The sequence below is a fragment of the Molothrus aeneus genome, chromosome 31, assembly GCF_037042795.1.
Source record: "Molothrus aeneus isolate 106 chromosome 31, BPBGC_Maene_1.0, whole genome shotgun sequence".
Taxonomy (NCBI): domain Eukaryota; kingdom Metazoa; phylum Chordata; class Aves; order Passeriformes; family Icteridae; genus Molothrus; species Molothrus aeneus.
The window spans coordinates 2280995-2305025 of record NC_089676.1 but is presented as its reverse complement, the minus strand read 5'-3'; the positions used below and the strand labels follow the sequence as shown (position 1 = coordinate 2305025).

The 24031-nt window shown below is 58.1% G+C and overlaps 3 protein-coding genes across 3 annotated transcripts; 1 reads left to right on the top strand and 2 right to left on the bottom strand.

Moving 5' to 3' along the window:
- Positions 1-167: 167 nt before the first annotated feature.
- NUDT17 (nudix hydrolase 17) lies at positions 168-2119 on the bottom strand. Its single transcript, XM_066568169.1, has 8 exons — positions 2046-2119; positions 1769-1891; positions 1515-1686; positions 1407-1432; positions 1238-1330; positions 1051-1149; positions 464-612; positions 168-354 (listed from the first exon to the last, which is right to left on the bottom strand). Exons 1-8 carry the CDS (start codon positions 2112-2114, stop codon positions 186-188), a joined length of 900 nt encoding a protein of 299 aa, XP_066424266.1. The 5' UTR covers positions 2115-2119; the 3' UTR covers positions 168-185.
- Positions 2120-3991: 1872 nt separating this feature from the next.
- SEMA6C (semaphorin 6C) lies at positions 3992-11957 on the top strand. Its single transcript, XM_066568133.1, has 17 exons — positions 3992-4308; positions 4719-4833; positions 5089-5146; positions 5245-5301; positions 5394-5495; positions 5905-5995; positions 6077-6199; positions 6861-6949; positions 7373-7590; positions 8062-8187; positions 8271-8426; positions 9194-9430; positions 9957-10103; positions 10323-10400; positions 10494-10549; positions 10744-10785; positions 11097-11957. The coding sequence occupies exons 1-17, from the start codon at positions 4194-4196 to the stop codon at positions 11840-11842; spliced, it is 2556 nt and encodes an 851-aa protein (XP_066424230.1). The 5' UTR covers positions 3992-4193; the 3' UTR covers positions 11843-11957.
- Positions 11958-20080: 8123 nt separating this feature from the next.
- Positions 20081-24028, bottom strand: MLLT11 (MLLT11 transcription factor 7 cofactor). The gene is made up of 2 exons (XM_066568164.1): positions 23761-24028; positions 20081-21740 (listed from the first exon to the last, which is right to left on the bottom strand). The coding sequence occupies exon 2, from the start codon at positions 21731-21733 to the stop codon at positions 21470-21472; it is 264 nt and encodes an 87-aa protein (XP_066424261.1). The 5' UTR covers positions 21734-21740; positions 23761-24028; the 3' UTR covers positions 20081-21469.
- Between the last annotated feature and the right edge of the window lie 3 nt (positions 24029-24031).

Here is a 24031-nt window from a genome sequence, read left to right as displayed (position 1 = left end):
ATGTTCCCATCCCATATCCCACCCCATGCCCCTCTCTGTGTCCCATTCTGTGTCCCGTGTCCCCATCCCGTGTCCCCATCCCAACGGCCCAACAGGGGAAGGGGGTGTACCCTCTCCATTCCCCTGGAATCCCCCCGAACCCACGCAAACCCCACTCCAGGACGGGCTGGGATCCCGCTGGAATTTTATTCCCGCTCCTCCCCCGGGCCGGGCCCCGCCCGCCACCGCCCCAGCGCGAATTTGGTGCCGGTGCTGACGCGCTCCAGGTCGGGGCCGCGCTCCGGGGCCCGGCGCAAGAGGATCCCGGTGGGAATCCGGGAGCTGCGGAAGCCGTCGGGGCTCAGCTCCGTGATCCTGGACCGGGGAACGGGGTCAGGGACGGGGCCATGGCGAGGCTGGGCAGCCCCGGGGGCTCTCCAGCCTCGTGTCGCTGTCCCCAGGGTGGCAGGGGGGGGGGTCTCACCCCACGGTGGCCGGCAGCTCTCTGGGGGACGATCCCGGTCCCAATCCCGGTCCCTCGGCTCCATCCTCGGTGGCAGCGATGGCTTCCAGGACCGGAGGCTCCAGCCAGGCCACGGCGCTGACCTCAGCCGGGCTCGGACACAGCCGGGCCTGGGCATGGACCCCTCGTGGAGGGAGAGACCCCCACGGTGGGGGGGAACGCCAACCTCGATAGGGACCCCCCCACCCTCAGAGAGACCCCAACCCAGAGAGGGACTGCAACACCAAGAGGGGCCCCCCACCCACTGAGGGACCCCTCGGAGGTGCCCCCCACCCACTGAGGGACCCCACCCATGGAGGGACCCTCTCAGAGGTGCCCCCCACCCATGGAGGGACCCCCACCCTCAGAGAGACCCTAATTCAGAGAGGGACTGCAGTACAAAGAGGGGCCCCCCACCCACTGAGGGACCCCCTTGGAAGTGCCCCCCACCCTCGGAGGTGCCCCCCATGCATTGAGGGACCCAACCCACGGAGGGACCCCACCCCGGAGGTGCCCCCCACCCATTAATGGACCCCCATGGAGGTGCCCCCCCCCGGAGGTGCCCCCACCTGCAGCCGCTGGCGGGGCTCAGCCGAGCGCAGCCCCAGGTAGGTGACAATGTGGTGGCACCGCGGTGGCCCCCAGCTCAGCGAGGGGGGGAACAGGGACTGCGGGGAGCAGGAGTGACCCGTGGGACAGAGCGGCCACCTGGGGGTGTCACCCCCTGCCCAGCCCCGCTTTGGGGGGGGTCGTTACCTCCCAGAGGCCGAGCAGGTGCCACGAGAAGGTTCCAGGCTCCAGGCGCAGCCCCGTCTCCTCGGCCAGCTCCCGCAGCCCCGCGGCCACCAGCTGGGGGGTTCGGGGTGTCACAGGTGTCCCCACACTCACCTGGGCACCCCCTGCCCTCCCCGCGGTGTCACCTCACCTCTTCTCCTGGCTCCAAGTGCCCACCTGAGTGCGGGGGACAGCGGTCAGGGGACCCAAAACACCTGTGACCCCCCCCAGGGCTCCTGTCCCCTGTCCTCGCGCTCACCTGGTGGCACCCAAACGTTGGGGAAGTGTCGCAGGGTGGTGGCCCGGCGGGTCAGCAGGACGTGGCCGCAGGTGGCCTCCAGCAGCACGGCCACCGCCGCGACCACCCCCGCGTGTCGCCCTCGGTCACCCTGCGTGTCCCCTCCCAGCTTGGCGGGGCAGAACGGGGGTCTCTACGGGGACAGGGGATGTCAGGGCTGCCATGGCTCCCCGGGTGGCACCGGGGGGGACACCGGGGCTGGTGGCCCCGCGCACCTTGAGGACGGTGACGGCGGAGCCGGGGAAGGGCACATCGGAGATGAGGAAGCGGCCGCGCTCCAGCCCGCAGCTCACCAGGGCCACGTCCGTGTGCGCGGGGCAGAACACGCCGGTGACGCTCTGCGGGGACACCGCTGTCACCGTCCCCGCGCTGTCCCCGCGCTGTCCCCGCAGCGGCCGCTCCCCCTGCCCTGCACTGACCCTCCCCCCGTTACCCCCATAGTCCCCGGACCCCCCCATTGCCCCCGGTTCCCCCCCCCAGGTCCCCCCGGACCTGCCCGAACGCCGCCGCCCCCCCCGCCCCCGCGCGCCGCACGTGCACGAGCACGCGCGCGCCCGCCATGACGGGGGCGGGGACTCCCGGTAAGTGGGCGGGGCTTGACACGATCTGGGGGCGGGGTCTAAACCGAGCCGGGGATTGCGCCCCCTGCAGGAGCCGCCGGGAATGGCACCGCCCTCGGGAGGGCACCGGAGATTGGGGACAGTTCTGTGTCCCTCGGTCCGTGTGTGTCCCCATGTGTCCTGTGTGTGTCCCCCGTGTGTCCTGTGTGTGTCCCTCGGTCCGTGTGTGTCCCCATGTGTCCTGTGTGTGTCCCCCCGTGTGTCCTGTGTGTGTCCCCCGTGTCCCGTGTGTGTCCCCCATGTGTCCTGTGTGTGTCCCTCGGTCCTGTGTGTGTCCCCCGTGTGTCCTGTGTGTGTCCCCATGTGTCCTGTGTGTATCCCCCTGTGTCCTGTGTGTGTCCCCCGTGTGTCCTGTGTGTGTCCCCATGTGTCCTGTGTGTATCCCCCTGTGTCCTGTGTGTGTCCCCCGTGTCCTGTGCGCATCCTTTGTGTTGCTATGTCCTGTGCCCCCGTGTGTCCTGCACGTCCATGTCCTGTCTCTGTCACCGTGTGTCCTGTGTGTCCCATGTGTCCTCTGTGTGTCTTGTTCATGTCCGCTGTGTCCCCCGTGTGTCCTGTGTGTGTGTCCATGTCCTCCGCCTTCCCTCACTGGCGACACTGTCACCTGCCACCCCTCAGGGACACGACCAACGCTCCGGCGACACCGCCGTGTCCCCAGGGCTGCCACCATCGCTCCGGGGGGACACTGCCCCCCTGTGTCCCCGAGCGGTGCCATCCCAGGCCATGCCAGCAGATGTCACCCCGTGCCCGCCCCCTCGGGACCCCCGGCACCCCCCCCCCCCCCCCCCGAGCCTCAGGGGTGTCCCCAGCGTCCCCCACCCCTGCCATGTCCCCACAGGGTGACACTCGGGGACACCGTGGGGGGGGCATCTCAGTGCTCCCAGTACGTCCCAGTAACTCCCAGTAGCTCTCGGTGGCCACACCGGTGCAGGTGACAGAGCCCCGCTCTGGGGACACAGGGGGGGACACCCGGGTGGCCGCCACACCGCGCGCGCCCGGCGGTTACAGGCGGGAGCGCGCACCGACCCTGGGGGGAAAGGGGGGGGAGGGGGGGGGGTGTCACAGCCGCGCACACGCGCGTGCAAAACCCCCCCCACCCCACCCCCACCCTCGGCGGTTAATGAGGATCATCTCATTAACGGGGATTAACGCCTATCTATAGGGCGGCCGCCCCGCGGGGGGAGCCCCGGGCCCGCGGCGGGGGCTGTGCGGTCCCCACGGGGGTCCCCGGTCCCGCCCTCCCCCGGCCCCCGCTCCGGGCGGTGCCGGTCCCGGCCCGTTCCGGGGCGGAGCCGCTCGGGACCGAGCGGGGAGCGGAGCCGGTACCGAGCGCCGAGGGGTCGGGAGAGGCGGGGGTTGGGGGGGGGTGTTGGGGTACGGGGTGGGTTTGGGGTGGTTTTGGGGTGATTTGGGATGGATTTGGGGTGATTTGGGATGGTTTGGAGTAGTTTTGGGGTGGTTTCGGGGCTGTTTTGGGGTGGGTTTGGGGTGGTTTTGGGGTGTAGCCTGGGTATTGTGGGGTGTTGGGGCAGGGGGTTGTTTTGGGGTGGTTTTGGGGTAGTTTTGGGGTGGTTTCGGGTGGGTTTGGGGTAGTTTTGGGGTGCAGGCTGGGTGTTGTGGGGTGCTGGGGCAGGGGGTGTGTAGGGCGCTGAACGGGGCTATGGAGGGTGGGAACAGGGCGGTTTTGGGGTGTTTTAGGGTTTTGGCTGGGACGCTGAGTGTTGTGAGGGTGTTGTGGGGGGTACTTGGGGTGTAGGGTCGGGGTGTAGGGGGGCGTTTTGGGGGTGCTGGGGGAAATGTCCCAGCACTGGTGACAGCAGCTCCCGGAGCACTGGGAGCACTGGGGACTTTGGGACAGGAACACTGGAACAGGGGAAAATGGGGACCACTGGGAGGACTGGGGACACTGGGAGCACTGTCCCCACACTGTCCCCACTCCACCCCCATCCCCGTGCCTCAGTTTCCCCCCCCGCTCGCAGCCCGGGGCGGGGCGGGGGGGTCGCTCTCAGCCCCACCCGCGATGCCGGGGGTCCCGCTGCTCTTCGTCCTCCTCCTCCTCCTCCTCCTCCTGGCCGGGACCCCCGCCCAGTCCTTCCCGCGGGACCTGGTGGCTCGCAGCACCGTGGGGCTGGCAGGTGAGCGGGGCTCGGGGGGGCTGGCTGCAATCCCTGTCCCAATCCCAATCCCAGCCCCAATTCTGGTCCCAGTCCTGGCTGCAATCCCTGTCCCAACCCAATCCCAATCCCTGTTCTGATGCTGGTCCCGATCCCAGCCCCATTCCCAGCCTCCATCCCAGTTCAACCCCAATCCCAGCCCCAATCCTGACCCCAATCCCAGCCCCCAGCCCCATTGCCTTGCCCCCAGCCCTGGCCCCGCTGCAGCTCCCGCAGCCCATCCCAGTCCCGGTTCCCGTTCCCAGACCCTGGTCCTTGTCCCAGTCCCGGTTCCCATTCCCAGACCCTGGTGCCGGTCCCAGCCCCGGTTCCCGTTCTCAGACCCTGGTCCCGGGTTTACCGGGGTCTCACCGTGTCCCCCCGCCCCGCAGCCACCGCCGCGTACCCGCGTTTCGGGGGCCTCCGGGGGGACAACGGCACGGCCCGGCTCGGCCTGGACTTCCAGCGGATGCTGCGGCTCAACGGGACGCTCTTCGTGGCCGCCCGGTGAGCGCCCGCTGTGCGGGACACGGCTCCGGTGTGGAGCATCCTTAGCTGGGCTCGTGCAAGGATTTGCACGCTCCTGCGCCCTTGTCAGCGTGTGACCCCGCTGTCCCCCTGTGCGTGTTGTCCCCGTGTCCCTTGCACACCCCTGTGTCCTCTTGCACACCCCCTGTGCGTGTTGTCCCCGTGTCCCCTTGCACACCCCCGTGTCCCTTGCACACCCCCCGTGTCCCCTTGCACACTCACTCCCCCCTCCAGGGACCACATCTACGCCTTCGACCTGCGGCAGGACAAGGGGACGCTGTACCCGGAGCGGGTAAGGGGGACGGGGACAGCGACCCTGGGGACAAGGGGGACACACAGAGGGTGAAGATCCCCGTGCCCACCCGCCCCTTGCCCCGTCTCACCCGGCAGCACCTCACCTGGGAGACGCAGGACAGGCAGAACTGCGCCATGCGGGGCCGGCGGCAGGTGAGGGGGTGTCAAAGGGGGGGTTTGGGGTGCAGGAATTTGGGGTGCAGGCGTTGAAGGTGGTGACACCAGGATCGCCTGTGTCCCCACAGGATGAGTGTCACAACTACATCCGAGTGCTGGTGCCCCGCGACGCCGAGACCCTCCTGGCTTGTGGCACCAATGCCTTCAGCCCCCTGTGCCGCACCTACCAGGTGAGGGGGCTCGGGACCCCCGAAATGAGGGGGGGTCCTGGGGGTCTCAGTCACAGCAGGGCAGTTCCCACAGCACAGAGGTTCTCCATGCTCTGGGAACTGCACCGGGGGGACCCCGACTACACTGGGGGGACCCTGAGTGTCACCTGAGACCCTCCTGGGACACCCCAACTGCACCTGTGGGGGACCCCGAGTGTCACCCGAGACCCTCCCAGAACACCCCAACTCCAGCTGGGGGACCCTGAGTGTCACCTGAGACCCTCCCGGGACCCCCAGTGTCACCCGAGACCCTCCCAGGACACCCCAAAACTGCACCGGAGGGACCCCGATGGGGTTGGGGATGGCACAAGGGGGGTGCTGGGTATTTGGGGAGGGGTCTCACGGTCTCTGGGCGTGTCCCCCCCCCCAGGTGAGCAGCCTGGCACAGCAGGGTGACGAGGTCAGCGGCCAAGCCCGGTGTCCCTTTGATGCCAAGCAAAGCATCGTGGCTCTCTTTGTCGGTGGGTGCTGGGCAGGTGGGGGGGACACGGGGGGGAGGCCGGGGGGGCACGGGGGTGACCCGGTGTGTCCCCCCCCCGCAGATGGCAGCCTGTACTCGGCCACCGTGGCCGATTTCCAGGCGAGTGATGCCGTGATCTACCGCAGCCTGAGCCCCGGGCAGGCTCCCCTGCGCACCCTCAAGTACAGCTCCCGCTGGCTGCAGGGTACCCCCAAATGGGGGGGTCTGGGGGGTGGGATGGGGGTCTGGGGGGGTCTATGGGGGTGGGATGGGGGTCTGGGGTGTCTATGGGGGTGGGATGGGGGTCTATGGGGTGGGACAGGGGTCTGTGGGGGTCTATGGGGGTGGGATGGGGGTCTGGGGTGTCTATGGGGGTGGGATGGGGGTACCAGGGTGGAGGGATGTGTCAGAATGGGGCAGGGGGATGGGGGGTACAGGGGGTCTGGGGGGGTCTATGAGGGTGGGACAGGGGTCTGGGGTGTCTATGGGGGTGGGATGGGGGTCTGTGGGGGTCTGTGGGGTCTGTGGGGATGGGGTAGGGGTTACAGGCATGGAAGGATGTGGCAGAGTGGGGCAGGGGGATTGGGGATGGGGTTAGGGGGGTACAGGGGGTCTGGGGGGGTCTGTGAGGGTTTGCGGGGGTCTGGGGGGGTCTGTGGGGATGGGATGGGGGTACAGGGGTGTGGGAGGGTGTGGGGCAGGGGTTACAGGTGTGGAAGGATGTGGCAGAGTGGGGCAGGGGGATGTGGGGATGGGGTCGGGGGTGCAGGGCTGCAATCTGGGGGTACAGGGGAGGGGCTGAGCACAAAGGTAAAGGTGTGGGACAAGGACCTGATGGTGCCTCCAACCTCCCCTGGCCCCCCCAGAACCCCACTTTGTCCAGGTGCTGCCCTACGGCCCCTACGTCTACTTCTTCTTCAGGGAGGTGGCAGTGGAGCTCAGCGCCCTGGGCAAGGTGGGGGCACAGGGGGGGCACCCAGGGACCCCCACCTTGGGATCCAGGCAGGGGAGACTCCTGAGGCCCTCACCAGGGTGTCAGGCCTGTGGGTGCCCCCTGAGGTGTCTGGGGGACAGCCACAATGCCCAGGTTGCCCAGGTGCCTTGGGTGGTGACCTGAGGGTGTCCAGGTGCTGACCCTGAGGGTGTCCAGGTGCTGACCTGGTTCCTGTACAGGTGTTGGTGACCCTGAGGGTGTCCAGGTGCTGACCCTGAGGGTGTCCAGGTGCTGACCTGGTTCCTGTACAGGTGTTGGTGGCCCGGGTGGTGACCCTGAGGGTGTCCAAGTAGTGACCCTGAGGGTGTCCAGGTGCTGACCAGGTTCCTGTACAGGTGTTGGTGACCCTGAGGGTGTCCAGGTGCTGACCCAGTTCCCGTGCAGGTGCTGGTGGCCCGGGTGGCCCGGGTGTGCCGCAATGACCGTGGCGGGTCCCCGCGGGTGCTGGAGCGGCGCTGGACGTCCTTCCTGAAGGTGCGGCTGCAGTGCTCCGTCCCTGGGGACACCGTCTTCTACTTCGATGTCCTGGAGGCCGTGACACCCCCACAGACCCTGCACGGGCGCCCCGCTGTCCTCGCCCTCTTTGGCACCCAACCCAACAGGCAGGGACATGGGGACACGGGGATGTGGGGACACGGGGATGTGGGGACACAGGGATGTGGGGACACAGGGATGTGGGGATGTGGGGACACGGGGATTTGGGGACACAGGGATTTGGGGTCATAGAGACATCAGGACATGGGGGTCATGGGGATACGGGGATGTGGGGACATGGGACGTCAGGACATGGGGGTGTAGGGTCATGGGGACATGGGGACATGGGATCATGGGGATGTGGGGACAGAGGAGATAGGATGTGGGGACAGGATGATGGTGACATGAATAGGGACTCACATGGGGACATGGGGACACAGGGAGGGGCTTGCCCAGGAGGACACGAGGAGGGACTCAGATGGGCACATGGGGACGCAGAGGGGACACACACACAGAAACAGAGCCTGGGGACACACCTGGGACACAGAGGGGCCCTGCTCAAAGCAAGGCCATCCTGTCCCCCCCTGCTGTCACCGCAGCATCCCCGGCTCGGCCGTCTGCGCCTTCTACCTGGCAGATGTGGAGCGCTCCTTCGAGGGCCCCTTCGCCGAGCCCCGCGGCGCCACCTGGAGCCCGGTGCCCGAGGACAGGGTCCCCCAGCCCAGGTACCAGCCCAGGTACCCCCACCCACAGCAGGACACCCCTGGGTGCCACAGAAATTTGGATCCCCACGCCAACTGTGCCGCAGGCCGGGCTGCTGTGCCGGGATGGGAGCTGCTGCTGGCGTTGTCACCTCTGGGGACTTCCCTGATGAGACGTTGGCGTTCGCCAAGGAGCACCCGCTGCTGCACGGAGCCGTGGGACCCGCGGGAGGGAGGCCTCTCTTCACCCACACTGGCACCAGGTGCGGGGACAGGGTGGCCTTGGGGACAGGGTGGCCTTGGGGACAGGGTGGTCTCAGGGAAAAGGTGGTCTCAGGTACAGGGTGGCCTCGGGGACAGGGTGGCCTCGGGAGTGGGATGGACTTAAGAAGTGAGATGCCATAAGAAGTTGTTTTCCTAAATCAGCATGGTGCACTGTAAGCTGCCCCAGTATTGCCCTTTTACCTGGTATCTTTAGACATATTTATATATTTATATTTACATTTATATTTATATCTATATTTATATCTATATCTATATCTATATCTATATTTATATCTATATCTATATATCTATATCTATATCTATATCTATATTATTTATGTGTGCTTTATATTTTTATTTTTATATTTATATCTTTTATATTTAGACAGTCCACTTAGCCACGGTGTCACGAGGGGAACACATTTCTGTCCTTTCTTTTAAGAGCGATATATCAGATGATTTTTTTCCCCCCCTTAAACATTTACAACCAAAAAAAAAAAAAAGGAAAGAAAAACATCCCATCGAGAGATTTGAACTCTTTCCTCTCTGCTGTGGAAAAGGGTGAATTAGTTAAAAGGCAATAAAAAGTGATGGATTTGTGGGAGTGGCCATGGGGACAGGGAATATTTCACATGAGGAGGTTCAGGTGCTGCAGGGTGGGGATGGTCCTTGTGCAAGGTTCCTGAAAAGGGCGTGTGGGACCACGGGAGGGTGCAGGAAGCCCCTAAGCCTTAAGCCCGGCTTTACAAGGCCTGTCCTGCCCCAGGCTGACCCAGCTGGCCGTGGACACGGGCGCGGGGCCCCGCGGCAACCAGACCGTGCTGTTCCTGGGCGCCGAGGATGGGCGGCTGCTCAAGGTCCTGGCAGCTGCACAGAGCCCCGAGGCCACTCAGAGCCCCGGGGGGACCCCGGCACCGAGAGACCCCCGAGGGCTGGGGGACAGCAGGGACAGCAGTGCCGGGACGCTGCTGCTGGAGGAGATCAGCCTCTACGACCCCGGGCGGTGAGGGGCAGGCCCAGGGCGGGGGGCTGGGGGTCTTGGGGGGCACTGAGGGGTGCCTGGGGGGCTTGGGGGGTGGGTTCTGGGCACTGTGGGGGCTGGGGGGCTCTCGGGAACTGTGGGGTTGTGAGGATTTGGGGGTCTCAGGGGGGCTGTGCTGACCCCAGGCACTGTCAGGTGCAGGTGCCACGGCCCAAGGGGGATTTGGGGGTGTCAGGGCAGCTGTGCTGACCCCGGGTGCTATTGGGTGCAGGTGCCACAGCCCAAGGGGGTTTTGGGGTGTCAGGGGGGCTGTGCTGACCCCAGGCACTGTCAGGTGCAGGTGCCACAGCCCCAGGGGATTTGGGGGTGTCAGGGGGGCTGTGCTGACCCCGGGTGCTCTCGGCTGCAGATGTCACAGCCCAAGGGGGTTTGGGGGTGTCAGGGCAGCTGTGCTGACCCCGGGTGCTCTCGGCTGCAGATGTCACAGCCCAAGGGGGTTTGGGGGTGTCAGGGGGGCTGTGCTGACCCCGGCTGCTCTCGGCTGCAGGTGCCACAGCCCGCGGGGGTCTGGGGTCCCCAGCCGGGTGCTGGGGCTGGAGCTGCACCTGCCGGGCCGGGAGCTGATCGTGGCCTTTGCCGGGTGCCTCCTGCGGCTGCCCCTGAGCCGCTGCGGCCGCCACGGCTCCTGCCGAGGGTGAGCGGGGCCGGGAGGGGGCTCGGGAGGGCGGGGAGGGATGGGAAGGGGGGCGGGAGGGAACGGGGATGTGCAAGGGAATGGGAATGTGCGAGGGCACAGGGGCACAAGGATGTGCGAGGTCATGGAAGTGCCCAAGGGCACGAGGGCAGGGGAGGGGACCCGGGCACACACGGGCACAGGGACACGGATGGCAGCTGTGTCCCCGTGTCCCCGCAGGAGCTGCCTGGCTGCCCGAGACCCCTATTGTGTCTGGCTGCCCTCCAGGGGCTGCATCCCCTTCTCCGAGGACCTTCCGTGAGTCGTCCCTCCCATCCCCGACCTCCTGGGGCCCTGCCCCGTGTGGGGACGCGCTGGGGACAGAGGGTGACGTCCCCTCTTGTGTCCCAGGAGTGGCTTCCAGCAGGACATGGAGGGATCCCTCGGGATCAGCGGGACCTGCCAAGGTGAAGTGGGGGATCACGGGGGACACTGGGGATGTTTGGGGATTTCTGGGGGGATGCAGGTGGCACCACGATGACCCTGGGGTGGCTCTGGCACACGTGGGTGATGCCAGAGGATGGGGAGGATGTGGAGGGGACACTGGTGGCTCCAAGGGACACAGAGAGGGGCCTGGCCTGACCCTGCTCTGCTCTCACAGGGGCTGCAAGGGATGGTGACGAGAATGGAGACCTGGCCCACGGTCAGTGACATTGTCTGAGTACCCTGGGGTCGGGGGGAGACCCCAGGGTTTGGGGAGGGGGACACCAAGGGCTGGGGAGGGATTGTGGTGTCCCAGAGACAAGTACGAGACCCCCAGGGACAGGAGAGGGATCCCTGGGGTGGGGGGACCCCAGTGACCAGGAGGGACCCCAGGACCAGGAGAAGGGGGGGACCATCGGGACAAGGGATGGGAGGGGGGCACCCCAGGAGTGTGAGCGGTACCGGGGGGGGGGTCTCTGGGCTGGGGTCCCGGCCCTCCCGCCGGCACCGGGCTGACGGGAGCTCCCGCAGGGGTGCGGCACCCCGGGCCCGGTGCCGAAGCGACGGTTCCGGTGCCGGTGCTCGTGGGCTGCGTGCTGGGCGCCTTCGCCGTGGGCGCCCTGGCCACCGGGCTGCTGGCCACGTGCTGCCAGCGCCCCGCCGTCCCCAAAGCCCCCCCGGAGCCGCCGTGCGCCCCGCGGACCCCGGGCCAGCCTCCCGTGCCCCGCCTGTACCCCGCGCTGCCGCCGCACGACGGCACCGGCACCGAGCCCGAGCCCCCCGCGCTGCCCCCGGCCCGCGCCCCCCGGGACCGGGAGCCCCGGCGCGGCCCCGCGGAGCCGCCCGGGCCGGGGCCGCCGGGCAGGGCGGGCCGGGAGGAGACAACGCTGCAGCGGCTGCCCGGGGGCTCGGCGTGGCCCGGGACCCCCCCGGGCAGCGGCTCCTTCGCCAACCGGGTGCTGCCCCGCGGAGCCGCGGGCCCCGCGCCCCCGTTCGGCCCCCACGACCGGGCTCCGGTGCGCCTGGACGTGCCCCCCGACAGCCCCCCGGCCCCGCGGCGGCCGCTGGCACAGAGCTACTCGCTGGGGGGGACCCCCGTGAGCCCCCCCGGGCCGCCCCGGGCTCTCACCCGCATGCACTCGCTGGGGACGCCGGGGGGGACACCGGGGGGGACACCCTGGGGACCCCGGCCCGGAGCCCTGGAGCGCTCGCTGTCCATGAAGCCCCCCCTGCTCCCCAAACCGCTGCTGCTGCCCGCGGCCCCGGGGCGGCCCTGAGACCCTCCCGGGACAGCCCAAAACTGCACCGGGGGGACCCCGAGTGTCACCTGAGAGCCTCCCGGGACCCCGAGTGTCACCTGAGACCCTCCCAGGACACCCCAAAACTGCACCAGGGGGACCCCAAGTGTCACCTGAGACCCTCCTGGAACCCTCAGTGTCACCTGAGGCCCTCCCGGGACCCTGAGTGTCACCTGAGACCCTCCTGGGACCCCGAGTGTCACCTGAGACCCTCCTGGGATCCCGAGTGTCACCTGAGACCCTCCCGGGACCCTGAGTGTCACCTGAGACCCTCCTGGGACCCCGAGTGTCACCTGAGACTCTCCGGGACCCTGAGTGTCACCTGAGACCCTCCCGGGACAGCCCAAAACTGCACCTGGGGGACCCCGAGTGTCACCTGAGACCCTCCTGGAACCCCAAGTGTCACCTGAGACCCTCCTGTGACACCCTAAAACTGCACCGGGGGGACCCCAAGTGTCACCTGAGACCCTCCTGGAACCCTCAGTGTCACCTGAGACCCTCCCAGGACACCTGAGTGTCACATTCCCCACGGTGCAGGGTCCCCACCGCCCCAGCTCTCTGTCCCCAGGTCACCAGGACAGCCCCCAGCAGGGTGACAGGGATCCCCATGTCCCCCCACACTGCAGTGACAAGGTCTCCATGTCTCCCATGCCCCTGGTTTTGCTTTTTTTTTTTGTTTGTTTGTTTTTTTAATTCTTTCTAATTTATTTTCTGTTCGGGGGGGGGGTGGGAGTTGATGTCACCTCCCCTCCCCTTTGGGGACACCAGGAAGGGGGACACATGGCCCAGCCCATCCTACTGTGTAGGAGCAGGGCTGGGCCAGGGCACTGCAACAGTGGCAGAGGATTTTAATTAAAAAAAAAAAATTACAGAACAAAAAACGAATTTAAATGTTGAAATTTCTGCATTCCAAAGCGTTTTCCCTTGGTGGAAAAGGGGCGGGGGGGGGGGGGGGCTGAGCATTTGTGTTGTCCCAGCACTCAGGGGATTCTGTCCCCGATTTCTTCAGTGACCAAAACAATGTGATAAAAGTCCAAAATAATGAAATAACGATCAGATTTTCCCCAAGAAGGGGATGGGGGTGGAAGGAAGGGTGGCATTCTCAGCCTGACCCCCCCAGCTCTGTGCTCCCCTTTCCTGGGTGTCCCAACAGGATCTGGGCTAACTGAAACCACCCACTGCAGACAGGAGGGAAACAGGCGTCCAATTAACCCCAAAGTGCGCTAATTAACCCCAAAGTGTGCTAATTAACCCCAAAGGGTGCTGATGAGAGGGCAGACAGGCAGGGAAGGATGCGAGGCCGGAGGAGGCGCGGGCAGGAAAATCCCTGACACGGCACAGCCCGGCCTGGCCTCCCGTGGGAGGGAATTTATGACCAAAAAAATGCTGCTTTGGCCTTCAAAAAATGCTGCTTTGGGCTTAAAAAGCTCCTGGTGTTTTTCTGTGGAAGAGCTGGGTTGGAATTCCAGGCAGAGATCAGTTTTGGTCAGCTTTGGTAGACGGCTATTTCCAGAAATTAAATCAGGGGGTTCCCCTCCGAAAGGTGACAACACCCTCAGCTTTATTTCCTCCAAAAATAACCCGAACCAGTTCTCATGAGCTTCGTGGAGTTTTTATTTTTCATTTCCTCTTCCAAAGGGGAAGTTTTCCCCCCAGCTGAAGGGATTTTTTTGGCAAAATCACCTGTTTTGAGGAGAAGGATGGCAATTACTGAGGGACAGTGGGGAAGGCACAATACAGATCAGCTGCATGTTAAAAAAAGGTTCTTAAAAAATAGAAATTTCAGCTTCAAAAAAGTGACATTTGTATCTCCAAAGACAAGCAGAATCCCAGGCTGCCATATCTGGATTTCCATGTGCCACCAGTTTACAGCACTGGCCAGCGTGGGAAGTAGAATATTTGCCTAAATATTGTAAAACTAAGGATTTTTTTTTTAAATTTTGGGTGTTTTGATGAAAAACTCCCTCAAATTCTTCCTGAAACAAACAGGTGAAGGATGCTTTTCCCTGACAGCATGAGATGCTCCACGTGACAAACATTCAACGTTGCCTCAATCCAAAAATTACCAATTCTGGGAGAAGAAAATCACGGATAAAAGGGAAAAAAAATCCCTTCCACACCCAAAGCAACACACCAAGAGAATGTTTTTGTTGCCATTCCAGATCTGGTCCCTGGGATTTATTTGCAGGTCCTTGCACAAGGTCTGTGTTCAGGCTGGAATTCCCAGGCAGCTCAGCACTAATCCAGCTGGGTGGGATTTCTTCCCATTCCCAACAATGCAGGTATTGACATCCCAGAATAAGCCTGGATCACCTGGCTGGGTGGAATTGTGAGGGAGAGTTTCAGATCTCTGCAGGTCAAGGTTTCAAAGCACTTTGTGGCACGGCAGGAAGGGGAGATTGGAGGGGGCGCTGCAGGAACAGCCCCGGATTTAAGCAAAGAGAGAGGAAAAAAGAGAAATTTTGCTTTATAAATGCCAGGATTAGGAGGTGACAGGGTCATTCATCATGGTGGGTGCTCCCACAGCGCGTAGGGAAATGTGGGAAGGCAGGTGAGATCCCACCTGGATGAGTTTCAAAGGTTGGAAAGAGGTGGAAGCAAGGTGCAAAGAAAAGAAAAAGAGTTCCCAGTGATGAAAAGTTGGGAGGGAAATGAGAAAAACATTTTTCCTCCTGGAAGAGGGATGAGGAGCAATTCCTGCTTTATTGCTGAGACCTGGATTATTCCCAGATCCCACTGGGAATCCTAATGCATCCCAGTAAAACCCCTGAGCTCCAGGTTTGGCACAGAGAGACCCCCAGGCTCAGGAGTCCTTGTGCTCCTTGGGTCATCCACTCTTTGTTCCACTCCTCGCCTCTTAGAAGGCAATTCCAAATCTGAAATATCCCAGTATTTCACCCCAATGGGGCTGGCAGAATCCAAAGTCCAAAATTTTCATCTTAAAAAGAACCACATGAGGAAAAAAAAAAAAGAAGTATAATTTTGATGCCTCACTAATGGCACTTCCAGCCCAGACAGGGTGAAGGAGAGGAATAGAAAGCTCTCCTGGATAATTCCTGCCTCTAAGCTCCCAAGCAGCTTTCAGCACATGCAAGAGCTGCAAATTTCCAGAGAATAAATATTTTAAATCTGTAAACATGAGTTTTTGCTTCGGGAAGGCAGAGTTTGGCCAAGCAGGGAGGAGAAATCTCATGTGAGTGACTGAAGGTAGCACCACCTAAACAGTTCCCCCTTTGTCTCCCTGGTGGGTCCCGAGCCAGGAATGATTTGTAGTAATTTGGCAAATAATTCAGAATAATTAACAGCTTTAGAAAATTGTTTTTCAGCAGGGCAAGTCTGTAAACAGACAGAACTGATGTAACCCGTCTCTCAGAGCTGCTCTGCTTCCTAATCCTCTTTTCCTGCCCCGAAGTTAATCCAAATAATCGAGTATCCCTGGGACACGCTGGAAGAATTGGCGGTAGTAGGCAAGGCTGGGAATGACATCCCTTGAGGAAACAAAGCAGAGCCCTGGAGCTGTGCCCTGCTGTGCTGGACACAATTTCTATCTGTCTCATAAAATAATGAGATTACAGAGCAGTTTAATGGCAGGACAAGGTGGGCTGAGGCTGATATTAATGGGCCAGTGTGAAGGTTTGGATAAACGATGGAGGAACAGGTTGGGGTTTCATGGGTTGGATGATTTACTCCCAGACTGGGATGTTCCCCACAGGATAAAGGAACAGTCTCTGCCAAAAAGACAACAGCCAAATTGGCATTTCTCTTCCTGAGGGCCTTGGGTTTCCAGGAAAAACCCAAAATATTCCAGTGTGGTTTAAGTGGCACCAGAATCCCCATGGACACTCGGCCCTCAGACCCCACGAGCTCACAGGAGCTGGAATTTTTTCCTTCTGGAATTGAACCTGGCTGCTCCCCACCCTGTTCCTCCTGACAGGGACAGTGGCACTCAGGAGCTGGAATAATTCCTTCTGGAATTAACCAGAATAATAATTAATAATTAATAATTCTGGAATTAACCTCACCTTGATGCCCACCCTGCTCCTCCTGGCAGGGACAGGTGGCTCTGGGGACAGTGGCACTCAAGAGCTGGAATTTTTTCCTTCTGGGATTGTACCTGGCTGCTCCCCACCCTGTTCCTCCTAACAGGGACAGTGGCACTTGGAGCTGGAATTTTTTCCTTCTGGAATTGAACCTGGCTGCTCCTCACCCTGTTCCACCTGACAGGGACAGTGGCACTCAGGAGCTGGAATAATTCCTTCTGGAATTAACCAGAATAATAATTAATAATTAATAATTAATAATTCTGGAATTAACCTCACCTTGCTGCCCACCCTGCTCTGGGCACAGTGGCACTCGGGTGCCACAATCCTCAGCTTCTGTTTCCACCATTTCCTCCCTCTTGCCTTGGGAAATAAAGCAAAGGGCAGAGAAAAGAGTCAGGGTTTCCTTCTCTCTTCCTTGAATAGAAACTGAAGGGGAAAGGCTCGAGTGTGTGGCGTGAGACTCCTGGGATTATGGAAAACAATGTGGGAATACAGCAGGTTTTAGGAGAAAGAAAATAACATCACTGCAGCTCAGCAAAACAAAGGTTTCAGGGTAAACCCAGCGTAGCTGGGAGGCCCAAACAACCTCCAAGATCATCAAGTCCATTTGAAGGTTTGATTTACGATTTCTGGATGTCTTTTCCAGCCTTAACAATTTAATTTTGTGCACATTAATAAGGCCCAGCACACAAGTGAAAAGCTCTGGAACTGCAGGCAGCAGTTGAGCAGCCCTGGCTCTGCAAAGCTTCCTCCCCTGCCCCTTCCCTTGGCTGCATCCTGCTCCCAGTGCAGGAAACTGGGACCTGACCTGTGCTGGGTGCCAGAGAGGAAAACACTTGAGCGCCACGGGTCAACAAATCAGAGCTGTGGCACCAGCAGCTCCAAGAATTTAAATTACTTGTCTCTAGACTGGAGGAAAAAAAAAATAAAAATGCTTAGCTTTGGGGAAGAGAACGGAATCGAGAAGTGAGGGGATTAGATAAACTTCCACTTTATCAAATTCCTAAATTCAAAGTTAATTAAAGGTCAAACAGCATAAAAGATGGTTTAAAAAAAAACAACAGAAACCTTTCTGTGAGAAGGAGTTATCAGAGCCTCAGCATGGGGACAGGAAACATTTGAGACAGTTTCACTGTGAACTGTTTATCCAGGTTTGGATGTTACAGTCAACCCATTTCTGCAACAGTTTTTATTTATTAAAACAGTTTTTATTTATTTTTAATATTTTTATTTATTTTTAAAATAAAAAATTATGTAAGTTTATTATTTATTTTTAAATTATTATTTATTTAAATATTATTTATTTTTAAATAACTGTTAAAGCACATCAAGGGCCGCACATGGCAACATCAGGCATGGTGATTCATTAAAATTTAATAAGAATTTGGTTATTTCTATTGGTATCCATCACATCAGCGTTGCTTTAATTAAGTTTGAACTGGGATTAAATCAAGAAATCACCCAAAAAGCACTCACTGCAAGGGGATATTGACTGAAATGAGATAAACAAACCTTCTCAGCCCCAAAAACAATGTTTCTTCCTGCAATTGACCGTAGTAGCTCCTATTCAATGTAAGAATGGGGCAGGAAATTACCTAAATGGGCGCAAGCTCAGTGCAGAGAACCCACAATTCCCCTTTAAAAGGGAAAAAAAGAGATCCTGTTCCTCAAGATCAACAGATTATAGGCACACAGAGGGAAGTTCACCTCAAGTTCTTCTCGTTTAACCCTTGCAATCTGTTTTTTCTCTCTTCTTTTACCTGATTTAGCAAAGTTTATCAGGTTTGTTTCATAGAATATTTGGGCTGGCAGGTGAAAACAGCCCAAGCCTGGAGTTTTCAGCACCTTGTAACCAGATTCCCCTTTAGCCCAGCCAAGGATCCTTGCTCCCATTTAAAAACAGGAGAGAGACGAGAAAAGTCTTTATGTGGAAGTGTTCAATGAAACGGTTTTGTTACAATTAAAGTGGTTGCTGATGCCATCTCGTGGGAAGTGCAAAATTCACCTCTCCGAGCAGCTTTCAGGGCTGTTCCTGAGCCCTTTCTGGGTGGGAATGCCAGGATCTGGGATTTCAAAAGCACTCCCTGATTACTGAGCAAACATTCACGCAGGTGAACAGTCCCGCTTGACCAAAGAATTACTCACATGCAGAAGTGTTTGCAGGATGAGGCAAAAAAAGCTTCCCAAAACTTTTCAGCAGCCTCGAGACTGCAGAGAAACAGCAGTTTGGGTTTCCCCAAATGCACAAAATTGACTTGATGAGCTATTAGAAAAATTTGGGTTACTCAAAAATAATTTGCATTTAGAACCGAGTCAAATGGGTTTTCCCAGTCAAAATAAGGGCCAAGGAACAACGGGAAACCTCTTTATTTCCATCTAATACGGGATAGAATAAATAAGAATACATAGAGTAAATAGAATAAATAAGGAGCAACCTACACATCTCTTAGACCTGCTTATCCAGGAATTTCCTTACTCAGTGTTTACCCAAAGCAAAACACTCAACGCTGGCGGTAAAGAGCAAAGCAAACTGTTCCACTCTGGATTTGGCACAGGCAGGAGGAATTCTCATTATTCCTCTGTTGCAATCAGCCCAAATCCATTTTCTCCAGACCTGGAGCAGCCCCTGGCCAAGTCCACGAGTAGCCACTCACACTGGAACCACCTTTATTTACACCAGGAGTAGGATCCTCCTCCCTTATCTCGCCTGGTGAAAACATTCAGCGGCAGGAAGCAGCACTTGGGCGTGTTTGGCCGCATTTCAGCACTTTTACTTTCCTAAATACCCATCTGCCCTCTACTGGAGAGCGATCTTAGGGGTTCTATCCCCAAGGTTTTCACACTCGAGGTCCCTTAAGACATTACCGGAGGTGGTTTTGGGGTTTGCTGAAGGGAAGAGATTGAGAATTTGCCCTGCTGTAAGAATGAAGGGCGAGATGAGGTGTTTGTGATGGGATTTGTTCTCTGGGTGTTCTCTGGGGGTCCCCCCTCCTCAAGACCCCCAAGATCGCCCCTCTCAGAGGCTCATCCATCCCCTTCCCTCACTGGGAGCCCTCTGAACCCCTCACGGGTGTCCCCAAACCCCCTCACGGGGGTCCCCTATCCTCAGACCCCCAAGATCGCCCCTCTCAGAGGCTCCTCCCTCAATGGGAGTCCTTTGAACCGCTCATGGGTGTCCCCCATCCTCAGACCCTCAAGATCTCAGCCCTTCCCTTCACGGAGGTCCCCAAAGCCCCTCATGGGTGTCCCCCATCCTCAGACCCCCAAGATCTCAGCCCTTCCCCTCACGGGGATCCCCCCATCAGCGGCCCCGGCCCCGCTGACGGCGCTCGGTCCCGCCCGGGCCCGCGCCTGCCCCGCCCCTCCCGCCGCGGCCTCACAAAATGGCGGCCCCGGCAGCGAGCCCGTGAGGCGGCGGAAGGATACAGGATCTGCGACAAAAAAGTCCCCCGAGGCGGCGCAGAAAAATCGGGCTGGCCCCGCACTGGCTCCGCCGCAGCGGGAACTGTGTGGAATTCGGGGATTTCTCCTTCTTTTCTCCGTGGTCCTCCCCGCTCTGGGGCCGTCGGGAGAGGCCTGGCAGGGGAGGGGTTTCCTCTGGCGGAAGGATATCAATCAGTAGGTTAGCGGATAGTGATGGGTTCCTGGACTTAGGTCCGGCCGAGGCGTTTTTGCGCCAAGTATAAAATGGCGGCGGCGCTTCACGGAGGCCGCGTGGTTTAGATGTGCTTTGCAACTTTGCTTAAACGGGATTTGTAAATATATCTGCATTTATAGATGTGTATTTCAGTAGTTTGAGTATATCCATCCCCTCTAAGCGCCGTCCAGTCCAAGACTTAGCTCCCCTCACACTGGCAACGCCCCCTCTCCAAGGTGTTAACCCCTGTCGGTGTTACCCCTGACTTGCCCAAAATGTCCTTTTTTTGAGGTAAAATTGGAGGTCTGGGGGCCTATTTCTTCTCTGGAGTGTTTTCCTTTGGGGCTTGGAAAAGCTGAAGTGTAAATAATAGCTTTAATGTGCTTATAATAATCTTTTAGGCTTCGTTTTTCCATGCTTAAGTCTTCTACAGCATTTGCAAAGACATAGGGGGAAGTTCCCAGCTCACTGTAAAGAGATTTGAGACATTTTAATGCCAAAAAACTTGATGTCAGTCTGCATGTCCACAGGAATGTGTATGTTTTGAACTGATTTTATTTAAACTTTCATAATAAATACTTCTCCTGCAGGTTTTCCTAGCTGGGAACACAGAAGTCAAACAGCTCTGCAGAGGAGAGTTTACATTTTTCATCTCTGGTTTTACACAGATGGTTCAAAATCAGCACACTTGATTATTTCTGCAGATTACAGGAGAGCTGCATCCAATTTTCATAGTAGAATGCAGATTTTTTTTTTCCCATTTTTTTGCCTATTTCTGGCACTTTTTAAAGTGCTGCCTCAGCCTGCCCCCAGCCACATACCCCTCAACTCTCAGGATGATTTTGGGATGCTCCACATCACTTCATCCCAATCAAACCCAAATAAAGCACATTCAAGAAGACAAATCAATCCCAGAAAACAATATTGGGGAAAAAAAAAATACAAAACCCAACTGTTTAAAAGCCAAAAATTATTCCAGGTTGGGTTTTTTCCTCCCGTTTTAAGATGATGCTCAGAAATAAACCTCAGCAGGTGAAAATCTCCCTGGAGAAAACTCAAGGCTTCCACTTGAATGAATGCAGCATTGTTTGTTGTTGGTTTTAACAGGATTAAGTGGGTGGAAAACCTGAAATGTTTTCATTTGGGGGTAAGATCCACCTTTCATCACCCTTCCACACCCCACAATGTACCCGGTGTCTGTCCCAGCACTGGGAATAAACCACCTGGGGCACAAAAAAAGGATGAAAAAATCAAATTTGGGGGCAATAATCACCCAGCCTTGACCCCACTAAGCAAAGTCAGAGCATTTCCATGTCTATTTACCCTCCTGGACATAATTTTTTCTGCTTGGGCTCACACCACAAGGCTCAAAATGGTTTTTTTTCTCAGGAAGCAGGTGTGTGCTGATATCTTGGGCACATCCCTGCCTCTTCCACCTTGCATTCCCGAGAGGAAGGCTAAGGGACAAAGAGGAATTTTGAGAAATTGGACCAGGGGAGCGTAGAGGGTCAGAGCTTTCTGCAGAACGAGGGCGATTCCCATTGCTCCTCGTTTGCACAAACGAGTTTCTTTAAAAAGCACTCGAGAAATGAGCTGAGAAATTGTCACACGGGGGTGGCACCTCCCAAACCCTCCGGGAATTGAGGGGGGGCTGTTTCTGCCCCCTCCCCTCGTGTTTGCCCTTAGTGCTGCTGTGATTCCAGGAGGAAAAGGGAGAGAGAGGAGTTGGAGATTTTTGGGGAGCCCATCACCATCAAGGCCACGGTGAGCTGCTGAGCGCATGAAGAATGGCAAAACCACCCAGAAACCCAAAAAAAAATAAAAATCGAACCTAACAACCTCCAAAGTGACACCAAAACCAAATCCTGGCAGAAAGAGAGAGAGAGCAGGGGCGGGGCAGGGGGGTGAGGACTAACAGGGAGGGCTTCAAATTAAATCGAAATCTAAGGAGCTGATGCTGGCAATGGGAGCTCGCCAGAAATTGAAGCTGTTGAACTGCAGCAGACTGTCCTCTTCCTGGGAGAGCTCCTGGCTGCCTCGGTGGTCACCAAGCTTGCCCAGGCCTCCCTTGGGCTTGTAGAGGGCCATGTCTGCCAGCCCCAGCCCCTCCAGCTCGGCCATGTCCAGCCGTGGGATCGGCATCCTCCAGTAGATGAAGGAGTCGTACTGGCTGCTGATGGTGTCCAGCATTTTCAGGCTGTGGAGGGCACGAGGGGAAAGAAAAGGAAGAGAAAAGCTCTACTAAAAACACAGGAGTTGGCCCAAAGTGGGGAGAAATTTCAGGTGTTGCCGTGTTGAGCCTGTGCTGTAGGATAATCCCTTTAAAAAGGGAGATCCTTCTTAGGATAACCCCCTAAAACGAGGATATTATTTTTAGGATAATCCCCAAAAAAGGGGATATCCTTTTTAGGATAACCCTCTAAAAAGGGGATAGCCTTTTTAGGATAATCCCCAAAATTTATTAGGATAACCCCCTAGAAAGGAGATATCATTCTTAGGATAACCCCCTAAAAAAGAGACATCCTTTTTAGGTTAGTCCCTTAAAAAGGGGATATCTTTTTTAGGATAATCTCCCAAAAAGGGAGCTATCATTTTTAGGATAATCCCATAAAAACTTTTTAGGATAACCCTCTAAAAAGGGGATATCCATTTTAGGTCAGTCCCTTAAAAAGGGGATATCTTTTTTAGGATAATCCCCTAAGAAAGGGATATCGTTTTTAGGATAACCCCCTAAAAAGAGGATATTCTTTTTAGAATAATCCCCAGAAATGGGGCTATCCTTTTTAGGATAACCCCCTAAAAGGGAATATCCTTTTCAGGGTAATCCCCTAAAAAGGAGTCGATGGTGGAGGACAGCCTGGGGTTGTGCAGGTTTCACTCTAGGCTGGATCTAACTGCAGGCTCGAGCTCTGCCAGAGTTTTATCCACACCCATCTCTGCACCGTAATTCGGGGGGGGATCCGAGGGATTTGTCCCTGCGTGCCTCAGTTTCCCCAGACAAACAGCATGGGAGGGTTGGGATTAACCCCTTCCCACCTGCTCCTCCTGAAATCCCTCCTGCCAGCTCTGGGGAGCAGAGGTGGGAGAGCAGCACCTAAATAAACTCTTTTTTTTCCCGCTCCTGCCCACCTTTCCCTGTGCTGAATCCCCATGGAATGGGCAGTGAGGAGGGGGGGGGGGGGGTCCCTGTGCATCCCCCTCCACCCCAATCCCACCCTAATCCCACCCCATCCCTCCCTCCCCTGACCGAACCCTCTAGAAAGGGCTGGAAGGAGCCTCGCCCGGGCATTGCCACCACCACCACACCCCACCCATCCCCGCCGTGCCATCCGTCCGTCCATCCATCCATCCATCCATCCATCCATCCATCCATCCATCCGTCCATCCATCCATCCGTCCGTCCATCCCCGCTGCAGAATTCCCCCTGCAGCCCCACCCCGATCCGCCAAAAAATTGGGAAAGAGCAGGACCAGGCGTGGATCAGCTTCTTCTCGGTGGAGCTGAGTCATTGCCTGGCTTCTCCCCGCCAGGGTTGTGTCATTCACCTCCTCGATTGGCACCGGAGGTGGGGAAAAAAGCAAGCAGACTAACCCAAAACATCCTCATTTTCCTGCTGATTCCCTGCCTTAAAATCAGAATTCTCAAGGATGATTCAGGCGGATTTTGGAGCGGTGCGATCAGCTGCTAAATTTAAGGTTCTGGATGTCGCTCAGAGGCTATGAAAGGCTCCTGTGTCACTCCCTCCGGGTAAACTGAGCCACAGGACTTTAAAATAGTCTCTTCCCTGGGAATTTATCCCTGGGGGGGTCCATCCCTAGGGATCTATCAGTGAGTTTTTTGCAGCAAAACGACAGAGAATTATTAATGGTGATGGGTGCTGTGGTGATGGATTTTTAAGCTCCAAATAGTGAAAAATTGGAGTTTAGTGACAAGAGAGGGGGAAAGAAGGCTTAGTGACAAGCAAATAATTAAATATCCAGTAAAAGGGAGTGAATATGGAAGGAAAACCCCTCTTGTGTGGCGTGTCACCCCTATAAAAGATCATTTCCCGCGGGCTCTGCTCATCCCATGGAACCAAAAACCACCTTTCTCCACTTAAATCCCCGCTGGCTGTGGCTCATTTCTCCCCTCAAAAAAGAAATTCCGACCTCTCCCTCCTCCCAAATCCTTGGCGGAATGAAAAGCGTCCTCTCGCCGAGCATCCTCGCATCCCTTACCTGCGGAGGGCGGGCGGTGCCGGGAGCGCTGGGCTCGGAGCCGGGCCGGGCTCTTTGTGCCGGGGAGCCGCGGGCGGAGGGAGCAGCGTCGCTTTTGTCTGCCGGGTCTGTCTGCAATGCAGCCCCTCGGATTGCCCTTCCTCGTGGGGGGAGGATGGTGGTGATGATGATGATGATGATGATGGCAGATGAGTCAGCGGCTCCCACCCGCGCCAGGGAGGGAGGGGGAGGACGGCAGGGGCGGAGATGCTGCGTGCTGGACCCCCAGGCT

Coding starts and splice junctions, on each gene's coding strand:
- MLLT11 (XM_066568164.1), bottom strand. CDS start 21,733: ATGCTGGACACCATCAGCAGCCAGTACGACTCCTTCATCTACTGGAGG.
- NUDT17 (XM_066568169.1), bottom strand. CDS start 2,114: ATGGCGGGCGCGCGCGTGCTCGTGCACGTGCGGCGCGCGGGGGCGGGG. Junction 1,150..1,237: donor ACCTGCTCGGCCTCTGGGAG/GTAACGACCCCC, acceptor TGCTCCCCGCAG/TCCCTGTTCCCCCCCTCGCT. Junction 613..1,050: donor AGCCCCGCCAGCGGCTGCAG/GTGGGGGCACCT, acceptor GTCCATGCCCAG/GCCCGGCTGTGTCCGAGCCC.
- SEMA6C (XM_066568133.1), top strand. CDS start 4,194: ATGCCGGGGGTCCCGCTGCTCTTCGTCCTCCTCCTCCTCCTCCTCCTC. Junction 4,834..5,088: donor ACGCTCTTCGTGGCCGCCCG/GTGAGCGCCCGC, acceptor TCCCCCCTCCAG/GGACCACATCTACGCCTTCG. Junction 5,496..5,904: donor CCCTGTGCCGCACCTACCAG/GTGAGGGGGCTC, acceptor CCCCCCCCCCAG/GTGAGCAGCCTGGCACAGCA.